Source organism: Rhinoraja longicauda, chromosome 36 (genome assembly GCF_053455715.1).
Source record: "Rhinoraja longicauda isolate Sanriku21f chromosome 36, sRhiLon1.1, whole genome shotgun sequence".
NCBI classification, from domain to species: Eukaryota; Metazoa; Chordata; class Chondrichthyes; order Rajiformes; family Arhynchobatidae; genus Rhinoraja; species Rhinoraja longicauda.
Window position 1 is genome coordinate 9,325,338 of NC_135988.1, and position 21,717 is coordinate 9,347,054.

Here is a 21,717-nt window from a genome sequence, read left to right on the forward strand (position 1 = left end):
AGCCCCGCAGCCGAGCTGCACCGGGCGATGTTAAGCCCCGCAGCCGAGCTGCACCGGGCGATGTTAAGCCCCGCAGCCGAGCTGCACCGGGCGATGTTAAGCCCCGCAGCCGAGCTGCACCGGGCAATGTTAAGCCCCGCAGCCGAGCTGCACCGGGCGATGTTAAGCCCCGCAGCCGAGCTGCACCGGGCACTGTTAAGCCCCGCAGCCGAGCTGCACCGGGCACTGTTAAGTCCAGCAGCCAAGCCGCACCGGGATGTAAAGTCCAGCGGCCAAGCCGCAGCGGGTGATGTAAAGTCCAGCTGCCGAGCCGCAGCGGGTGATGTTAGGCCCCGCAGCCGAGCCGCACCCCGCGCCGTGAGGAAGAGAAAAGTTCCCCCCCCCCCACACCCACCCACACCACCCCCTCCCACACATACACAACCAAAAAATATATATAAAAACCACCCCAACACCGACACACAACAAAAAAAGGGGAAAAAAAGACGGACAGACTGCTAGTCAGCCGCTGCCGTATTGGTGTTCCCTTAACAAGGGTTGTACATAGAATCAGATAGTCACTGATGATGGCTATGGACCACCTGGGAGACAAAAATGGTCCAAGAAGCAATATTGGTTAATATTTCCTGTCAACTTGCCGATATTGCAAACTGCTTGTTTTGATGACATACCATCAACAATTTGTTAGTCTGTTCATATCACATCATATCATATCATATCATATATATACAGCCGGAAACAGGCCTTTTCGGCCCACCAAGTCCGTGCCGCCCAGCGATCCCCGTACATTAACACCATCCTACACCCACTAGGGACAATTTTTACATTTACCCAGCCAATTAACCTACATACATGATTTTATTCAACTTGTGTTCCGCTGAAAACGCTGACATTGTGAGTAAAAGAAACAAACCACTGTGGAGGGAACTGTACGGAGTTTGTACCTTCTCCCCGTGACCGCCTGGGTTTTCCCCGGGTGCTCCGGTTTCCTCCCACACTCCAGAGACGTAGGTTAATTGACTTCGGTAAAAGTGTAAATCGTCCCCAGTGTCTTGGATAGTGCAAGTGTATGGGGCTCGCTGGTCAGCATGGACTCGATGGGCTGAAGGGCCTGTTTCTCGGCTGTATCTCTACGCTAAACTAAATGAGCAGACAACGTTCCAGGTCGGGACTCCAATTTCGTCTGAAACGCCATCCGTCCAGATACCTCCGCAGATGCTGCCCGACCCTTCGAGTTCCTCCAGCAGTTTGTTTTTTTGGTCAAGATTCCAGCATCTGAAGTCTTTTGTGTCTCCGTTTTACCGATATTGTGAGAGCTGTTCGTGGTTGTTCTTCAAGATCTTGTCTGAATGAGCATTCTTCATGGATGAGCCCAGACACTGAGAAGGTTATGGAATGGACTCTTGTCTGTTATAGGCTCTGACACCTTAGTTGGATACAAATCTGAGTCTAAAATCATATGTGAATGTTCTTGGATGTGTCTGGTGTTTAAGTGTTTGGTTTGTTTGTGTGTGGTATGCTTATGTCTGATATTCAGATCCCAAGCAAATATAAAGCACCAGATGAATGAATGAATGAATGAATGAATGAATAAGTTTATTGGCCAAGTATGTGCATATACAAGGAATGTGCCTTGGTGCTCCGCTCACAAATGACAACACAAACATACAGTTAAAGATGGATGCAAGCTTAACATAAATGCCTATTTTATATACATGCCTATAATGTACACATGTGTCGTGCATGTACTTAACATGTGTGCATTTTCTGAGTATGTCTCAGTTTCATGGTTCTTAAATGTACTAACTATGCCATTGGTGATGATAGAGTTAGATAGAGCTCTAGGGGCTAGTGGAACCAAGGGGTATGGGGAGAAGGCAGGCACAGGTTACCGATTATGGATGATCAGCCATGATCACAATAAATGGCGGTGTTGGCTCGAAGGGCCAAATGGCCTCCTCCTGCACCTATTTCCTATGTTTCAATGTTTCTACCCATCTCCAATTTTTGAGTGGACCTCATGGTAACACCTTCAAGAACCCATATGTTTTAAAATGTAAGATTGGGTTAAATTAGTGCTGTTAACATTAGCACGTTTCAGTTGTAGGATTAATGTTTCTCCACAGATATATATTTTTAAACTTTATTTTCCTCACTGTACATAGAACAAAGGACTCTAAGTTATGAAAATATTGACAAGCGCATGAAAAATCCTTTGGCTCACGTATAATGCCATTATTCCAAGGGAATTGCGGACTGAGGAATTTATTGTTTTAAAAGCTATGCGTCTAAGCTAATGAAATCTTCAGGAACTTCTTCTGATCTGTTATTTCAGGGATGCTATGGAGAAACTGTCAAAATATCCAGAGTTGCATGCAGCTAGCAGAGTGAATACATTCAATGATAACCATTTATTCCAGGCAATAAGATCAATTGGTTGTGACTAATAACATTTAATTTTTGTAATTGTGTTTGTCTTTACAAAAGGGAACGAATTCGCAAGGGACTGGAGGAGTTACAAATGGTGCAACCAGGAGGAGATACCTACATGCACGAAGGCTTTGAAAGGGTACAATCTGCATTGAGCTTTGCTATTTGGAATTGTTGAGGGAATTGTGTCAATATCATTCCCAGAAAACAGTGTTTCCTATCGGGAAATCCTACCCAATCTTGAAGGGGACTGTTGTGAGACCTTGCGATGCAACTCTTTGCTCGTCATTGTAAAGTTTAAATTCCTGCAAGCTTCTGCATCATTTAAAAAGTTGGAAGGTTATGGTGTTGCTGCCTTGCAGTGCCAGAGACCCGGGTTCAATCCAGACTATGGGTGCTGTCTGTACAGAGTTTGTACGCCCCTGTGACCGCGTGGGTTTTCTCCGGGTGTTCCGGTTTCCTCCCACACTCCAAAGGCATACAGATTTGGGGGTCAATTGTCCTTGGTAAAATTGCAAATTGTCCCTGGTGTGTAGGATAGTGCTAGTGCACAGGGTGATCGCTGGTCGGTGCGGACTCAGTGGGCCTGTTTCCGCGCTGTTTCTCTAAAGTCTAAAGCCTAAAGTATAGGCCTTTTGATCCTGAAACCTATTTAAGCTTTCACACTAGCCCTTTATTTGGGAAAAAATGGATAACAGAGAAGAGACAACAGAGCAACGATCTTGGCCCATTTCTCAATGTTAGAGCTAAATTCATCTTCAGTTTTGGATTTAACAAAGTTACAGCTCCCACCGTTCTTGTGGTCATGCTACCACCAGGTCTGCTGCCTAGATTACCTAGGTGTACCTGAGTGTCCATCAGGCTGTAGAACACAGGTACACACACACACACACACACACACACACACACACACACACACACACACACACACACACACACACACACACACACACACACACACACACACACACACACACACACACACACACACACACACACACACACACACACACACAATGTGTAAAGGTGGCTCCTAAACAGTGTATGAGAACAGTTCCATGGTGTATGTCCATGGACCACATCCTATCGACTTCATCTCTTGGGAAAGTCATTAATCTTGAAAGAACACCAATATGGTGTTCATTGGCAAAAGTTGAGGTTGCATAGGTTCACAAGTATTTTCTTTCCATTCTGATCTTCTGTTGACCCTACTAATTTCACCATCTTGATTTTTTTCAGGCAAGTGAGCAAATCTACTACTCAAGTACTGAAGGTAAGACCAGTTACTCTGTTGGCATGCTTATTCTACACATGAGAATATTATTGAATAAAGACACAAAGTGCTGGAGTAACTCAGCGCGTCATGCATCACCAGAGAACATGGTTCTTCTGAGATGCCGCCTGCCCTGTTGAGTTACTCCAGCACTTTGTGTCATTTTTTGTCAACTAGAATCTGCATTTCCTTGTATCTACAATCTCACTGTACATATTGAATCGATTATTGTAACAAAATAACTGCAGATGCTGGTACAAATCGAAGGTATTTATTTCACAAAATGCTGGAGTAACTCAGCAGGTCAGGCAGCATCTCTGGAGAGAAGGAATGGGTGACGTTTCCGGGTCTAGACCCTTCTTCAGTCTGAAGAAGGGTCTCGACCCAAAATGTCACCCATTCCTTCTCTCCAGAGATGCTGCTGGACCCGCTGAGTTACTCCAGCATTTTGTGAAATAAATACCCTCGAATCGATTATTGTATACTTGAGCATGATCATTGACCAGGTGGAGTTGATGATCATATTCCTGAGCAATTTATTTCACAAAATGCTGGAGTAACTCAGCAGGTCAGGCAGCATCTCAGGAGAGGTGACGTTTTGGGACCATCAAAATTAACTCTGTTTCTCTCTCCGCAGAGAGTGACCTCAGTTGAATACCTCCAGTAATTCTTGTTTTTGTTCATAATCGGTTTGTATCTCCTCAAATGACAGCAGTTCTATTAAATAGTTGAATTAAGTAAGAACTTTCATTTATAGTACTTTTAATGGGAAGATATAATCTCTGGGTATAAGAGAGTCATCGGGAGTGTCATCAAAGAAAATTTGACTCCCAGCCTCAAAGAGGTAACGATTGAAAAAGGCAAGTTTTTTACGGAGCCACCTTAAAGAAGAGAAGGAGTTAATGATTGATGTTAGGGTCTTGGCTGCTCAAGTCACAGCCATCAATGGTGGACTGATAGAAACGAGCTGCTCAAGAGACCAGACTCAGATTCGCAAGGCTTGAAGGGATGGCGGAGCTTATGGAGATAGGAGAAGGTAAAGCCATGAGTGGATTGGAAAATCAGGATGGCATTTTAAAAATGGAGCTGTTCTAGTCTTGGCACCAATATAGGTCAGTGCGCACTGGACTGACTTGACATAGGTTTATGTCATTCTAAACTTGATATTCCATTTGTTTCATCTCCCCCAAGCAGTGCCAGAATGAAACTTAAATAAAGCTGGGCCTTCGATGGCAAAGACAATAAAATGTCTTGCCTGAGACACGTGCTACTTAATGTGACTTCCTTTTCATTAGACCCTTGACTTGGAATTATCTGGAGTTGAATAGGAATTATTTAACGTCTGATTATCGACCTTTTCTCTGAGATAGACACAAAATGCTGGATTAACACAGCAGGTCAGGCAACATCAGTGAAGAAAAAGAATCGGTGACGGTTCGGGTCGGAACCTTTCTTCAAACTCCTTTATGATATTAAATTCTTTTAAGATACCTTTATATAGATAGGACAGTTTTAGAGGGATATGGGCCAAACACAGGCATGTGGGACTAGAGTAGATAGTAGTTGGTTGACTAGAGTAGAGTAGATAGGGTACGTTGGTTGGCTTGGGCAAGTTGTATCAAGGGGCCTGTTTTCACACTCCAAAGACGTACAGGTATGTAGGTTAATTGGCTGGGTAAATGTAAAAATTGTCCCTAGTGGGTGTAGGATAGTGTTAATGTACGGGGATCGCTGGGCGGCACGGACTTGGAGGGCCGAAAAGGCCTGTTTCCGGCTGTATATATATGATATGATATGATATGATATGACTCTATGACTTTATGGATCAGACTTGATAGTCAGCCATCAACCATGTCCTAGGTTTTCTGTTGACCTACCTGAAAGATCAAGTATTCTGACATTGAAGATTGATGTTGTTCCGAATATCATTTGGCAATCTGATCCTCGAGCAATATTAACTTAATGAGAACCATCTACCAAACCTCCCCCCAAAAGGAGAGTAATTTGAACAATAGCCAGACCACAGCTTGAGCCTGTTGCAAAGCTGACTGTCGGTAGCAATAGCTCTGCTCAATGCGTGCAGCAGAATCACATTAAGCACCATTGGATGCTTCGCCATTCCCTAAGGAAATAGGTTGCAGATTTTACCATTCAACGATTTCCAGAAGGCTTTAGTAATCCAAAGGTTAAAGCGAAAGAATGACTCTTCAATCTCGGCAGCTAAACGTAACCTTACATTTTTGTTTTGCACTTGACACGCCAGATAGGATTCAGAAAGTAACTGAGTACTTTTCACCGCACAGGTTACAGGATGGCCAGTGTCATTATCGCTCTGACAGATGGAGAGTTGATGGATAACCTTTTTTATTACGCAGAGCAAGAGGTAAGCAAGCTGTCAGACTCGGTGAGCAGGAGCTGATGGTGATGCATTGCATTCTCCACTCCCCATCGGAGGCCTGCCAAGGAACTATGTGGAATTTTTAAAAAGAAACACGTGCACCGAGATTGGGTCAAGGTACAAGTTGCACATGCTGGATAATCAAAGCAGTGCTGCTGGAATCTGCACATTTGCAAAGGAAATGACTCCATGAAGAGGAATATATCGGATACACGGGGGTATGGAGAGAAGGCAGGTACGGGATACTGAGTTGGATGATCAGCCATGATCATATTGAATGGCGGTGCAGGCTCGAAGGGCCGAATGGCCTACTCCTGCACCTATTTTCTATGTTTCTATGAATCGAGAACCAGAGGGCATAGGTTCAAGGTGAGGGGGGGGGGGGATTTAATAGGAACTTGAGGAGTAACTTTTTTACACAAAGGGTATGGAACGGGCTGCCAGAGGAGGTAGTTGAGGCAGGTACGGGATACTGAGTTGGATGATCAGCCATGATCATATTGAATGGCGGTGCAGGCTCGAAGGGCCGAATGGCCTACTCCTGCACCTATTTTCTATGTTTCTATGAATCGAGAACCAGAGGGCATAGGTTCAAGGTGAGGGGGGGGGGGGATTTAATAGGAACTTGAGGAGTAACTTTTTTACACAAAGGGTATGGAACGGGCTGCCAGAGGAGGTAGTTGAGGCAGGTACTATGCAGGTACTATCGTTTAGACAGTTACATGGATAGGACAGGTTTGGAAGGATTTGGGCCGAATGCGGGCAGGTGGGACTAGTGTAGATGGGGCATTTGGTTGGCATGGGCAATTTGGTCCAAAGGGTCTGTTTCTGTGCTGTATGACTCCATGACTTTGTGTGCAATAGAACGTGGCATATAATATGATAAATTGGTTGCCAGATCTTGTGTTAAAGTTAATCCGATTGGAACATTCATTGACCAAGTCTTTTTTTCTGATAGAATGTGTGTTTTTTAACTAGTTTTGTGGGTTTCACTTAATTTCAATGTTCTCCACCAAGTAAAGTATGTGTAGTCAGCCTTTAGATCAACTGGATAGTTTTAGATCAAAAACACATTTAGGTACAGAGTAACTCTCTCTCGGCTGAAGATAAGTTGGTGTATAAGTCAGTGTAGGACCCACAGAAGAGCATTGGCATTTTCAAGCCCTGGAAGTGTGACTACAGAGGCAAGTCAATACTTTAAAATAAAGTATTGCAAAATCTTTCCAGGACGGAAAGAGTTTAATAGTTAATATTTTTGCAGTTTAGCCGTTAATGCAGCACGAAAGCTTCTCACTTCCAGCAGCTACTTCTGTTAGAGCCACAGAGTGATACAGTGTGGAAACAGGCCCTTCGGCCCAACTTGCCCACACCGGCCAACATGTCCCAACTACACTAGTCCAGCCTACCCGCGCTTGGTACATATCCCTCCAAACCCGTTCTATCCATGTACCTGTCTATCTGTTTCTTAAACGTTGGGATAGTCCCAGCCTCGACTACCTCATCTGGCAGCTTGTTCCTATTAAATCTTTTCCCCTTCACCTTGAACCCATGAAGGTTCTTTCCTCTATCATGTGCTTGTCTAATTTTCTTTTGAATGCATTCACATTGCACATCCCAGGTACTGACATTTGTCGCAAGTTCTATTTAAAGAATGTTGTAAGTGTGCAGAACATTCTCCTGAAATCTCTGATGGATTAATTAATGGCTAGATGTTCGCTAAACCTGGTGTTGCCCAGTTGGAAACCCCTTCTCTATGTTCATAAGTGCAGGAGCAGAATTAGGCCATTTGGCCCATCAATCACTGAGCTATCATTCCCTCTCAACCCCATTCGCCTGCCTTCTCCCCATAACACCTGACACCCTTACTAATCAAGAATCTGTCAATCTCCGCCTTAGAAATATCCAAACCTTCACAGCTGTCCGTGACAATGAATTCCACTGATTCACCACCCTCTGACGAAAGAAATCCCTCCTCATCTCCATTCTAAAGGTACATCCTTTTACTCTGAGGCTACATCCTCTGGTCCTAGACTCTCTTACTAGTGGAAACATTCTCTCTGCGTCCACTCTATTCAGGCCTTTCACTATTCGTTAAATTTCAATGAGGTTCCCCCCTCATCCTTCTAAACTCTAGCGATTTCAGGCCCAGTGCGTGTCTAACCTAATGTCTAACCTATTGATTTTTTTCATAACCCTAAAGTTGTACATCAGGTCAATCCTTGATCTTTTGCAGAGATAAGGGGTCCAGTTTTAATTCACTGATTTTACACATTTTGAATTTATGTACTTCAACATTTGTAACATTTTTAGTGCTGTATGCAACAGTGATAGTTGAGACATCTGCCATCAAAGATAATGGCACTGATTGATTTATGAAAAAAAATTGACAGAGGACATAAATTTAAGGTGAGAGGGGAAAGTTTTAATACAAATCTGAGGGACAACTTTTTCACACAGAGGGTGGTGGGTATATGGAACGAGCTGCCAGTGGAGTTAATGGAGGCAGACACTATAACAACATTTAAAAGACATTTGGACAAGTACATGGACAGGAAAGGTTTAGATGGATATGAGCCAAACGCGTACCTGTGAGACTGGTGTAGATGGGGCATCTTGGTTGGCATGGTCAAGTTGGGCAGAAGGGCCTGTTTCTGTGTTGTATGACTCTATGACTCGAATTGAAAGGTGAAGGGAGAAAGCGGATAACACAGTATTATCATTTCAATATGGTGTAAAACTCCAGAAGGAAAGAGGAATTAAAAGATTGTTACAATGTCCTTAGAACGATGCTTAATTGCTTTCAATTGCAATAGTCCTATCTTATCCTAGTAAACACCAATCACAGTATTAAGGGGGACACAGTGGCGCAGCGGTAGAGTTGCTGCCTTATAGCACCAGAGACCTGGGTTTGATCCTGACTGTATGCTACCGAGTGCTATCTGTACAGAATTTGTACGTTCTCCCTGTGACCACGTGGGTTTTCTCTGGGTGCTCTGGTTTCCTCCCCCATTCCAAAGTCATGCAGGTTTGTAGGTTAATTGGCTTCTGTAAATTGTCCCAAGTGTGTAGGGTAGAACTGGACGGCATGGACTCGGTGGGCCGAAGGGCCTGATTCCACGCTGTATCTCTAAACTAAACTGAACTATAAGACTTGCATTTACAGAATACCATTAATTTTCTTTTCATCCTTTTTCCACTTTCCAGCTAGTGGATTGCAGTCACTGCGACAAAAATGTAGGAAATGCAGCAGCCATTTTGGCAAGAACAAACTCTCACAGATGACTGTCTGCTAATGACCAGACCATCTGTTCAGAGGGATGTTGACTGAGGGATAAGTATCATTCAGGACATCAGGAGTAACTCTCCTGCATTTCTTTCAAATAATGTAATGGAATCTTTCTTCTGAAAGAAAGCCTCTTAAATATCTCATCCCCAAAAAGATGGCATCTCTGACAATGCAACAAACCATGAAATACCAGACTAGATTTTTGTACTGAAGTTCTTGAATGGGATTTAATCTTTGATGTAAAGGTAAAAGTGCGACACTGCATTTAACTACATTAGGAACATGGAATCTGTGCAGTTCCACCACTGATTTCCCGGCACCCTTGGTTCCAGAACCTTACTGGATTATCCGTTTTGCCGGAACTAGAGAGGTCACGGCCTTGGGAGGCCGAGATACCGCCCCGCAAAGTCAACCACAAAAGTCGGCTATGGGAACAGATCAGCCGGCTCCAGCTGGGCCGATGAACAAGAGCCCCAGTCGCAGGGGGCAGATTTGACCCGCCGATCGGGGCGGAAGTCCCAGTGTGGTTGAGATTGGCTGCCTCACCCAGCTTAGGCGCTCCATTTTCAGGGGGACTTCCGGGGGATTTTGCAGACAGCTCATTGTTGAGATCTTGAACTAAAGGTGGATAACTACAAAGATAGATAAAATATGCTGGAGTAACTGAGTGGGTCAGGCAGCATCTCTGGAGAAAATGGATTGGTGGCGTTTTGGGTCGGGGCCCTTCTTTAGACCTATTTGGATAACTTCAAATCCTGCCACATTATTGTGCATTTGCCACGTTCTTGTGCGTGGAATCATTTTGTCTGTATTCCGTTGAAGCCTTTTTACATCCTCTTCCAGACTCACAACCCTTTCTGCTCAGAATGGCACTTTGGATACTTCTGAAGAAGCAAAAATGCTGTTTCTAATGTGGCATGTCCCCCCACATATCCACAATGAGTGGAACTCACTGCCACAGACAGCTGTGGAGGAGAAGGCAGTGGATATTTTTAAGGCAGAGATAGACAAATTCTTGATTAGAACGGGTGTCAATTGTTATGGGGAGAAGGCAGGTTTAAATTTTTTTTTTAAATTCCAAAACAAAACCAAACATACAAAGTAGTAACGTGATCAAATCAAAAGCTGCCTGTATCGGCAGTTTACAAACGAAACAATTATCAAATGTAAAATTCCTCCAACTTTGTCAATAATACATTCGACCTCCCGCGGCGACGAGCGTTGACGAAAGTCCAGGAAAATGGGATTAGGAGGCAGAGATCAGCCATGATTGAATGGCGGAGCGGACTCGATGGGCCGAATGGCCTAATTCTACTTGAGAACTTGTGAACATATCTCGTTCTCAAGTAGACATGTGAACGTGAACATATCAACTCCTTTAAAACAATAAACCCCGTCTCTGCACACTTTCTTTCTCTCTCCATCCATCTGCCTCCCGATTTCTTTCCTCTCCATTGTATTCTTCCTTCAAACGTACTTTCCCTTGGCACCACCACACCCTGCATTAAACGTCTTCCACCCTTCAACCCTGTGCGGACCTTCCCTTTAGTTCTCTCTGTCCCTCCCCATTTCTCTCCAACTCAACACTTAATGAAAGCGCAACATTTGTCAGGGGGTTTGCGGCCTGCTTCAGACGTCCAGAGTTTTTGGGATGTGGCGGTCCCTTGATATTTTCCTTGCCAGATAATACATCTGGAAATCAACACTGTGATTAGTCAAGCAAATAGTACTTAGTAAAAGTTATACAGCAGGCCATCCCAAATGTGTACATAAAAATGCAAAATCATAAGTTCGCAACTAATTGACAAGTAGAATTAGGCCATTCGGCTCATCGAGCCCACTCCGCCATTCAATCATGGCTGATCTCTGCCTCCTAATCCCATTTTCCTGCCTTCTCTCCATAACCCTTGACAGCCATTCTAATCAATCATCTTGCTTGTTTCCAATTCTGATAAATACTGACCTAAAATGTTACCCCTCTTTCGGTATTAATTGTTGCTCTCTATACTACTGAGTATTTCCAGTACTTTCATTCTTATATTATGTAGTTCATAAGTTTATAAGTGATAGGAGGAAAATTAGGCCACTCGGCCCATCTAGTCTACTCCACCATTCAATCATGGCCGATCTATCTGTCCCTCTCAACCCAATTCTCCTGCCATCTCCCCATAACCCCTGACACCTCTACTCATCAGGAATCTATCTGTCTCTGCCTTAAAAATAACTATTGACTTGGCTTCCACAGCCCTCTGGCAATTAATTTCATAGATTCACCAGCCTCCGACAAAAGTTTTCCTGATTTAGTTCAGAATGTACGTTCCATTTTAACGTACATGCTTGAGCTGGCCTTTTCTACATCTGTTATAAAATCATTTACTTAATTCATTAGTCACAGTATTTAATTTCCAGATGTTTTATCTGCCAAGCAAAACATCAAGAAATTTGCCACAACCCAAAGACAATGGGCCGCTTAGCCAGCTCCCAAATCCCTAACAGGTTTGCTGTTTTCTTGAGCATTTTGCCTGGCTGAGTCATCAGCTTCATGAAACGTTCCTCCAACATTGTGTATCAAATGATGGTCTTCTAAATGCATGGGAGCAGCAGAACATACTCCAGTGCAGCAGTAGCTCAAGGGGTGGCACAGTGGTGCAGCGGTAGAGTTGCTGCCTTACAGAGACCCGGGTTCAATCCTCACTACGGCTGCTGTCTGTACGGAGTTTGTACGTTCTCCCCGTGACTGCATGAGTTTTTTTCCACTGGCTCCTGTTTCCTCCCACAATCCAAAGATGTGCAGGGTTGTAGGTTAATGGGCTTCTGTACATTGATCCTAGTATGTAGGATAGAACTATTCTATGGGTGATCACTGGTCAGCATGGATCCTGTGGGCCGAAGGGCCTGTTTACATGCTGTATCTATAGATCAAGGAGGGGAACTGCCTATTCAATGACAAGTGGGTTCATAAATGCATTTTATTTCCATTTATCCTGCACTCTATAGTCATAGGAGTATTAACTGGGACTTTGTGTTTTCCAGCAAGTGATAAATAATTGCAGCCTTTCATCTATAATAATAATTGAACAGCAAGAGAGAGGGGAAATTAATCATATCAGTTATGTTTGGATTGCAGAAGAAATGAGAAACTGGAGATTGCAATTTTTTTAAATAGCTAGTGAAAGTTTAATTGATTTAACTACAGTTGTTCTGAACATTGCCACTGGTAATAAAGTTCCGAGCGGTTGTATCAACCTTAGAGCAGCTGGTTTATACTGGAGAAAACTGCAGCAGACAAGGGCAGCACAGTGGTATTGCTGCCTTACAGCGCCAGAGACCTAGCTTCGATCCTGACCACGGGTGTTGTCTGTTCGGAGATTGTACATTCTCCCTGTGACCTGCGTGGGTTTTCTCCGAGATCTTCGGTTTCCTCCCACACTCCAAAAACGTACAGGTTTGTAAGCTAATTAGCCTGGTAAAAATTGTAAATTGTCCCTAGCGTGTGTACGATAGTGTCAGTATGCGGGGATCTCTGGTCGGCACAGACTCTGTGGGTCAAAAGGCCTGTTTCTGCGCTGTATCTCTAAATTAAACTGAACTTAAACTAAACTTAACTAAACTAAACTAAAGAGTTGCAAATATTGACACAGTGCTGGAGTAACTCAACAGGTCAGGCAGCCTGACCTGTTGAGTTCCTCCAGCATTTTGTGTCTATCTTTGGTATGAACCAGCATCTGCAGTTCTTTATTTCTATAAGAGCTGCAAGGATGTAATAAGGTCTATCTCTCCCTCCTAACCCCATTCTCCTGTCTTCTCCCCATAACCTCTGACACCTGTACTAATCAAGAATCTATCTATCTCTGCCTTAAAAATATCCACTGACTTGGCAGAATTCCACAGATTCACTACCCTCTGACTAAAGAAATGTCTCTTCATCTCCTTCCTACAAGAACTTCTTTTAATTCTGAGGCTATGACCTCCAGTCCTAGACACTCCCACCAGTAGGAACATCCTCTCCACATCCATTCCATCCAAGCCCTTCACTATTCCGTATGTTTCAATGAGGTCCCTCCTCATTCTTCCAAACTCTGGGGATACTGGAGATTCTAGCACTTCTGCCCTCAGTAACCTTGGCTGGGCTACAGGAGCCTCTCAGTCACTACAATTCCCATTCTGCAAGCAAAATCAATGGAAGTCATCCTGCGGTATGGAACAAACAAAAAATCTGCAATGAATCCTGGACTTGCAGTCGGAAAGTATGGCACCGAATGTACACTCCAACATTTAAATTCCAACCTTAACTCTCCCCATCGGTGAGATTATACATAGAACATGGAAAAGTACAGCACATGAACAGCTCCTTTGGCCTGAGATGTCAAAGTCGACATGATACCAGCATGGTAGCGCAGCGGTAGAGTTGCTGCTTTACAGCGAATGCAGCGCCAGAGACTCAGGTTCGATCCTGACTACGGGTGCTGCACTATAAGGAGTTTGTACGTTCTCCCCGTGACCTGCGTGGGTTTTCTCCGAGATCTTCGGTTTCCTCCCACACTCCAAAGACGTACAGGTATGTAGGTTAATTGGCTGGGTAAATGTAAAAATTGTCCCTAGTGGGTGTAGGATAGTGTTAATGTGCGGGGATCGCTGGGCGGCACGGACTTGGAGGGCCGAAAAGGCCTGTTTCCGGCTGTATATATATGATATGATATGATATGATATCCCAACTTTTAAAAAATCCCTTCTGCCTGCATGTGGTCTATATCTCACTATTCCCAAGTCTCAACATTCTTCCTGCAATAGGGTGTCTGGAACTGCGCACGATACTCCAAACGCAGCCTAACCAAACGATATAAAGCTGCAACATGACTCTCTGACTCATATACTCAATGCCCCAGACATTTTCCTTTGGAAAGAAGTTACCCTCTTGACATTCTGGTAACACATTTTGTTTTCTTTTAATTTTGTTGCAGTTCTCTCTTGCCTCATTCAAAAGCTCCCGAGTCTGTCAAATGCCCAATTTTTTTTGTTATTTATTTGACAATTGTGCTGACTCAACCCCGCGGCTGGAGGTGATGTTCTTTGTACATGTTCCATAAACCGGCGATCCCAGGGTGAATTTAGCCTATGAATTGGTTGTTTTCCTTGGTTGACCCTCGGTCAGCCGGGCAGGCGAGAGGTCACATCATTCCAGGGAAGCGGATGCTTGGTTGAACGTTACAATGACATGAAGGGTTCTCATCCATCATAATTCATCGCTTCTCAGCATGAGTGTTTAGTTTAGAGAAACAGCGCGGAAACAGGCCCTTCGGACCACTGGGTCCGCGCCGACCAGTGATCCCCGCACATTAACATCATCCTACACCCACGAGGGACAATTTTTACATTTACCAAGCCAATTAACCTACAAACCTGTACGTCTTTGGAGTGGGGAGGAAACAGAAGTTCTCGGAGAAAACCCACGCGGGTCACGGGGAGAACGTACAAACTCCATATAGACAGCACCCGTAGTTGGGATCGAACCCGGATCTCTGGCGCTGCATTCGCTGTAAGGCAGCAACTCTACCGCTGTTTTCACTGTTGTCGGATCTCTTAATAGACAATAGACAATAGGTGCAGGAGGAGGCCATTCGGCCCTTCGAGCCAGCACCGCCATTCAATGTAATCATGGCTGATCATTCTCAATCAGTACCCCGTTCCTGCCTTCTCCCCATACCCCCTGACTCCGTGATCCTTAAGAGCTCTATCCGGCTCTCTCTTGAATGCATTCAGAGAATTGGCCTCCACTGCCTTCTGAGGCAGAGAATTCCAAATTCTCTGAGAATCCTTCTGGATTCTGTCGTTGCCTTGAGAATGGCAGCCATTTTCCATTTCTTAGTTTAGTTTAGAGATACAGCTCGGAAACAGGCCCTTCAGCCCACAGAGTCTGCAGCGACCTTCACATTAACACCACCCTGTACACACGGGAGACAATCTTTTACATTTATACCAAGGCAATTAACCTATAAACCAGTATGTTTTTGGAGAGTCGGAGGAAAGTGAAGATCTCAGAGAAAACCCACGCAGGTCACTTGGCGAGCGGTCACGGTGGGGCAGCGGTAGAGTTGCAGCGCTTGCGGCGCCGGAGTCCCAGGTTCGATCCCGACTACAGGTGTTGTCTGTACGTTCTCCCCGTGACCGCATGGGTTTTCTCCGAGATCTTCGGTTTCCTTCCACATCCCAAAGACGTACAGGTCTGTAGGTTAAGAAAATAACTCAGTCTGAAGAAGGGTCTCGACCCGAAACGTCACCCATTCCTTCTCTCCCGAGATGCTGCCTGACCTGCTGAATAAACAGGTCCGTAGGTTAATTGGTTTGATGTATGTGTAAATTGTCCCTAGTGTGTGTAGGGTAGTGTTAATGTGCAGGGAACCGCTGGTGGGTGCGGACCCGGTGGGCCGAAGGGCCTGTTTCTGCGCTGTATCTCAAAACTAAACTAAACAAACTCCGTACAAACAAGCACCCATAGTCAGGATCGAACCCTTGGTTGTAAGGCCGACGCTGTAAGGCAGTAGTTCTACTGCTATGCCACCAACGCGCCGTACCTCTTGTTTGGTTCTGTGGTCGTAGCTGATTCAGGGTAGGACTTCCTTCGAAATGTAAGGCTTATCAAAATATTTGCATTCATGTGGCACTGCTCAACTTTAAAATACACAAAGTGCTGGAGTAACTCAGCGGGTCAGGCAGCAACCCTGAAGAACATGGATAGGTGGCGTTTCAGGTCCGAAACCTTCTTCCTTGGTAAAACCAGCCTCCACAGTTCCTTGTTTCAACATGAAAGTTCATCTTTAGTTTGAAATGCAAAGAATTCTAGAAAACTATTTTGTCCCAACAACATCGAAGAGCACAATTCAGGTGTAAGATTCTGGTTCTGGCCTATTTGTCACTTCTGCAATATTTTTCATTATTGATATGTTTCTTTAATTTTAAGATGGGGCCAAAGCATCTTTTCCCTCCCTCCATGTCCTTTCCTTTCACCAACATCTTCTTGCAGTTAGATTGTGATTTCTTTTGATAGTTTCAATGGAGTAAAGAACATTGTTTGGAATCTTGAGAACCTAGATTTAGGAGACGTATATCCAACTTCCATATTTGTTTGCAACGTAAAATGAGACCATTCGGCCCATGGAATCAATGCTGGCTCTCGAGCAGTTCCATCAGTCCCATTTATTTTTTGCTAACCTATTGTCTCTCGCTTGCCCATCAACTCCTACCACCTGATTCTGCTGCCATCCACCTTTGCGAGGACTAATTTAGTTTTTTAAAAAGAACAAAGTGCTGGAGTAACTCAGTGGGTCAGGCAGCATCTCTAGAAAACACGGATTGGTGACGTTTGGGTTGGGATGCTTCTTCAGACTGATTTAGTTTCAGTTTAGTTTAGCTTAGTTCAGAGGTACGGCGTGGAAACAGGTCCTTCGGCCCACTGTGTCTGCACCGACCAACGATCCACCACATTAACACTATCCTACACACACTAGCAACAACATACCAGGCCAATTGGCTTACAAACCTGTACGTCTTTGGAGTGTGGGTGGAAAATGAAGATCTCGGAGAAACCCATGCGGTCACTGGGAGAACGTACAAACTCTGTACAGACAGCACCCGTAGTCGGGATCGAACCTGGGTCTCTGGCGCTGCAAGTGCTGTAGGGCAGCTACTCTACCGCTGATCCACCGTGCCCATAGTTAACCTGCCAATCTGCACCTCTTTGGGATGTGGAGGAAACTGGAGCACCCGAGGGAACACCCCATGGCCACAGGGAGAGGAGACAAATTCTTACCGGGAACCGTAAAGCTGCAGAGAGTGGGAAAGAAACTAGAACAGACAAACTGATAGCTAATTAGTGCCCTTAAAGTTTAAGATTTAAAATTCCTTTGGATTGTATCAGGAAGAAAAGACTGAGAGAGTCCCTATTTGAAATCCCTGGAATAGAATGGAAACCAAAATTAGTCTTAATTTTAGAACAGTGAGTTCTTGGGAGCAACCCAGAGCAGCAACATATTTTCTACCTGAGTGCTCATTTCCTCCCACATTCAAATATGTACTGGTTGTAAGGTTTTTTTTTAACCATAGGTCACCCCCAGTGTAGATGCCTCATAGTGGAATCGGTCAGGAGTTGTTGGGCTTGAGAGAAAGACATCAGTGGGAAACAGATTGGGGGAATGGGATTTTTGAGATCCAGCATAGACTCAGTGGGCAGAATGGCCTCCTTCTATACCAGATGAGAACTATGAGGAAGTGAGCACAAGTAGTAGGCTTTCAATTTCAATAGACAATAGACAATAGACAATAGACAATAGGTGCAGGAGTAGGCCATTCAGCCCTTCGAGCCAGCACCGCCATTCAATGCGATCATGGCTGATCACTCTCAATCAGTACCCCGTTCCTGCCTTCTCCCCATACCCCCTCACTCCGCTATCCTTAAGAGCTCTATCCAGCTCTCTCTTGAAAGCATCCAACGAACTGGCCTCCACTGCCCTCTGAGGCAGAGAATTCCACACCTTCACCACTCTCTGACTGAAAAAGTTCTTCCTCATCTCCGTTCTAAATGGCCTACCCCTTATTCTCAAACTGTGGCCCCTTGTTCTGGACTCCCCCAACATTGGGAACATGTTATCTGCCTCTAATGTGTCCAATCCCCTAATTATCTTATATGTTTCAATAAGATCCCCCCTCATCCTTCTAAATTCCAGTGTATACAAGCCCAATCGCTCCAGCCTTTCAACATACGACAGTCCCGCCATTCCGGGAATTAACCTAGTGAACCTACGCTGCACGCCCTCCATAGCAAGAACATCCTTCCTCAAATTTGGAGACCAAAACTGCACACAGTACTCCAGGTGCGGTCTCACCAGGGCCCGGTACAACTGTAGAAGGACCTCTTTGCTCCTATACTCAACCCCTCTTGTTACGAAGGCCAACATTCCATTGGCTTTCTTCACTGCCTGCTGAACCTGCATGCTTCCTTTCATTGACTGATGCACTAGGACACCCAGATCTCGTTGAACTCCCCCTCCTCCTAACTTGACACCATTCAGATAATAATCTGCCTTTCTATTCTTACTTCCAAAGTGAATAACCTCACACTTATCTACATTAAACTGCATCTGCCATGTATCCGCCCACTCACACAACCTGTCCAAGTCACCCTGCAGCCTTATTGCATCTTCCTCACAATTCACACTACCCCCCAACTTAGTATCATCTGCAAATTTGCTAATGGTACTTTTAATCCCTTCGTCTAAGTCATTAATGTATATCGTAAATAGCTGGGGTCCCAGCACCGAACCTTGCGGTACCCCACTGGTCACTGCCTGCCATTCCGAAAGGGACCCATTTATCCCCACTCTTTGCTTTCTGTCTGTCAACCAATTTTCTATCCATGTCAGTACCCTACCCCCAATACCATGTGCCCTAATTTTGCCCACTAATCTCCTATGTGGGACCTTGTCGAAGGCTTTCTGAAAGTCGAGGTACACCACATCCACTGACTCTCCCTTGTCAATTTTCCTAGTTACATCCTCAAAAAATTCCAGTAGATTTGTCAAGCATGATTTCCCCTTCGTAAATCCATGCTGACTCGGAATGATCCCGTTACTGCTATCCAAATGCTCAGCAATTTCGTCTTTTATAATTGACTCCAGCATCTTCCCCACCACTGATGTCAGACTAACTGGTCTATAATTACCCGTTTTCTCTCTCCCTCCTTTCTTAAAAAGTGGGATAACATTTGCTATCCTCCAATCCACAGGAACTGATCCTGAATCTATAGAACATTGAAAAATGATCTCCAATGCTTCCACTATTTCTAGAGCCACCTCCTTAAGTACTCTGGGATGCAGACCATCAGGCCCTGGGGATTTATCAGCCTTCAGTCCCATCAGTCTACCCAAAACCATTTCCTGCCTAATGTGGATTTCCTTCAGTTCCTCCATCACCCTAGGTTCTCCGGCCCCTAGAACATTTGGGAGATTGTGTGTATCTTCCTCAGTGAAGACAGATCCAAAGTAACGGTTTAACTCGTCTGCCATTTCTTTGTTCCCCATAATAAATTCCCCTGCTTCTGTCTTCAAGGGACCCACATTTGCCTTGACTATTTTTTTCCTCTTCACGTACCTAAAAAAACTTTTGCTATCCTCCTTTATATTATTGGCTAGTTTACCCTCGTACCTCATCTTTTCTCCCCGTATTGCCTTTTTAGTTAACTTTTGTTGCTCTTTAAAAGAGTCCCAATCCTCTGTCTTCCCACTCTTCTTTGCTATGTTATACTTCCTCTCCTTAATTTTTATGCTGTCCCTGACTTCCCTCGTCAGCCACAGGTGTCTCTTACTCCCCTTAGAGTCTTTCCACCTCTTTGGAATAAATTGATCCTGCAACCTCTGCATTATTCCCAGGAATACCTGCCATTGCTGTTCTACCGTCTTCCCTGCTAGGGCCTCCTTCCAATCAATTTTGGCCAGCTCCCGCCTCATGCCTCTGTAATCCCCTTTGCTATACTGTAATACCGACACTTCCGATTTTCCCTTCTGCCTTTCCATTTGCAGAGTAAAACTTATCATGTTGTGATCACTGCCTCCTAATGGCTCTTTTACCTCTAGTCCCCTTATCAGATCAGGATCATTACACAACACTAAATCCAGAATTGCCTTCTCCCTGGTAGGCTCCAGTACAAGCTGTTCTAAGAATCCATCTCGAAGGCACTCTACAAACTCTCTTTCCTGGGGTCCATTTCCAACCTGATTTTCCCAGTCTACCTGCATGTTGAAATCTCCCATAACCACAGTAGCATCACATTTTTGACACGCCAATTTTATCTCCTGATTCAACTTGCACCCTATGTCGAGGCTACTGTTTGGGGGCCTATAGATAACTCCCATTAGGGTCTTTTTACCCTTACAATTTCTCATTTCTATCCATACTGATTCAACATCTCCTGATTCTATGTCACCCCTTGCAAGGGAATGAATATCATTCCTTACCATCAGAGCAACCCCACCCCCTCTGCCCACCTGTCTGTCTTTTCTATACGTTGTGTACCCCTAGATATTCAGTTCCCAGCCCTGGTCCTCTTGTAACCATGTCTCAGTGATCCCTACAACATCATACTTGCCCATGACTAACTGAGCCTCAAGCTCATCCACTTTATTTTTTATACTACGCGCATTTAAGTACAACACTTTAACTTCTGTATTTACCTCCTCTCTCACATCGTTCACAATTGGCCCTGCCCTTAATTTCTTTTCCGCTCTAGAACTTCTGTTCCCATTCTTCCGAGAGTCTTTTGCAATATCTCCTGTATTCCCTTTTACCTCATCTTCATATTCACAATTTGTTAACCCCTCCCCCCCACTACTTAGTTTAAAGCCACAGGTGTCACACTAGCAAACCTGCCTGCCAGAATGTTTGTCCCCCTGCTGTTAAGATGCAACCCGTCCCTTTTGTACAAGTCACCCCGAGCCCAGAAGAGATCCCAGTGGTCCAGAAATCGAAATCCCTGCTCTCTGCACCAGCCCCTCAGCCATAAATTCATACCCTCTATCTCTCTGTTCCTGGCCTCACCAGCACGAGGTACCGGTAGCAGTCCAGAGATAACCACCTTCGACGTCCTACTTCTCAGTGCTTTTCCCAACTCTCTAAACTCCCGCTGTAGCACCTCCTTCCTCTTCCGCCCGACGTCATTCGTGCCCACGTGCACAACGACTTCAGGTTGATCGCCTTCCCTCACTAGGATTTTCTGAAGCCGGTCTGTGATGTGTTGAACCCTGGCACCAGGGAGGCAACAGACCATCCTCAAGTCCCTCCTGCTGCCACAGAATCTTCTGTCCGTCCCTCGGACTATGGAGTCACCGACCACTACGGCTCTTCCAGACTTCGGTCTCCCCTGTCGAGTATCCTTGCCAACAGGTCCGCCACTCGGACTGGAAACGTCTTCTGCCCCGACAGTTCCCAAGAGGGTATACCTATTTGCAATAGGCACAGCCACCGGGGTCTCCTGTAGTCCACGTCCACTCCCCCCTGAAACAGTCTCCCACCTTCGCTCGACCTGGACCCTTGGCGTGACAGCCTCACAATAGGTCCTGTCGAGGAAACTCTCGCATTCTCGGATGGCCCTGAGGTCATCCAACTGCCTCTGCAACTCCACCACACGTCCCTTCAGGAGCTGCACCTGGACACAGTTCTTGCAGGTGTAGCTCCCAGAAGCTCCAGCGACGTCCCTGTCTTCCCACATCCTGCAGGAAACACACCGCACCAACTTTTCCGCCATCACCTTGTGCCTATAACCAGCTCTGGCAGAGAAGGGAA

General features: G+C 45.0%; 1 protein-coding gene across 1 annotated transcript in view; it reads left to right on the plus strand.

The window, feature by feature from the left end:
* The window catches only part of LOC144610460 (anthrax toxin receptor 1-like), a 198,820-nt gene that overhangs the window by 49,345 nt on the left and 127,758 nt on the right, over positions 1 to 21,717 (plus strand). The window contains exons 4-6 of the mRNA XM_078429186.1: positions 2,488 to 2,569; positions 3,670 to 3,703; positions 6,007 to 6,086. Coding sequence (XP_078285312.1) covers positions 2,488 to 2,569; positions 3,670 to 3,703; positions 6,007 to 6,086 — 196 coding nt within the window. The remainder of the gene's footprint in view (positions 1 to 2,487; positions 2,570 to 3,669; positions 3,704 to 6,006; positions 6,087 to 21,717) is intronic.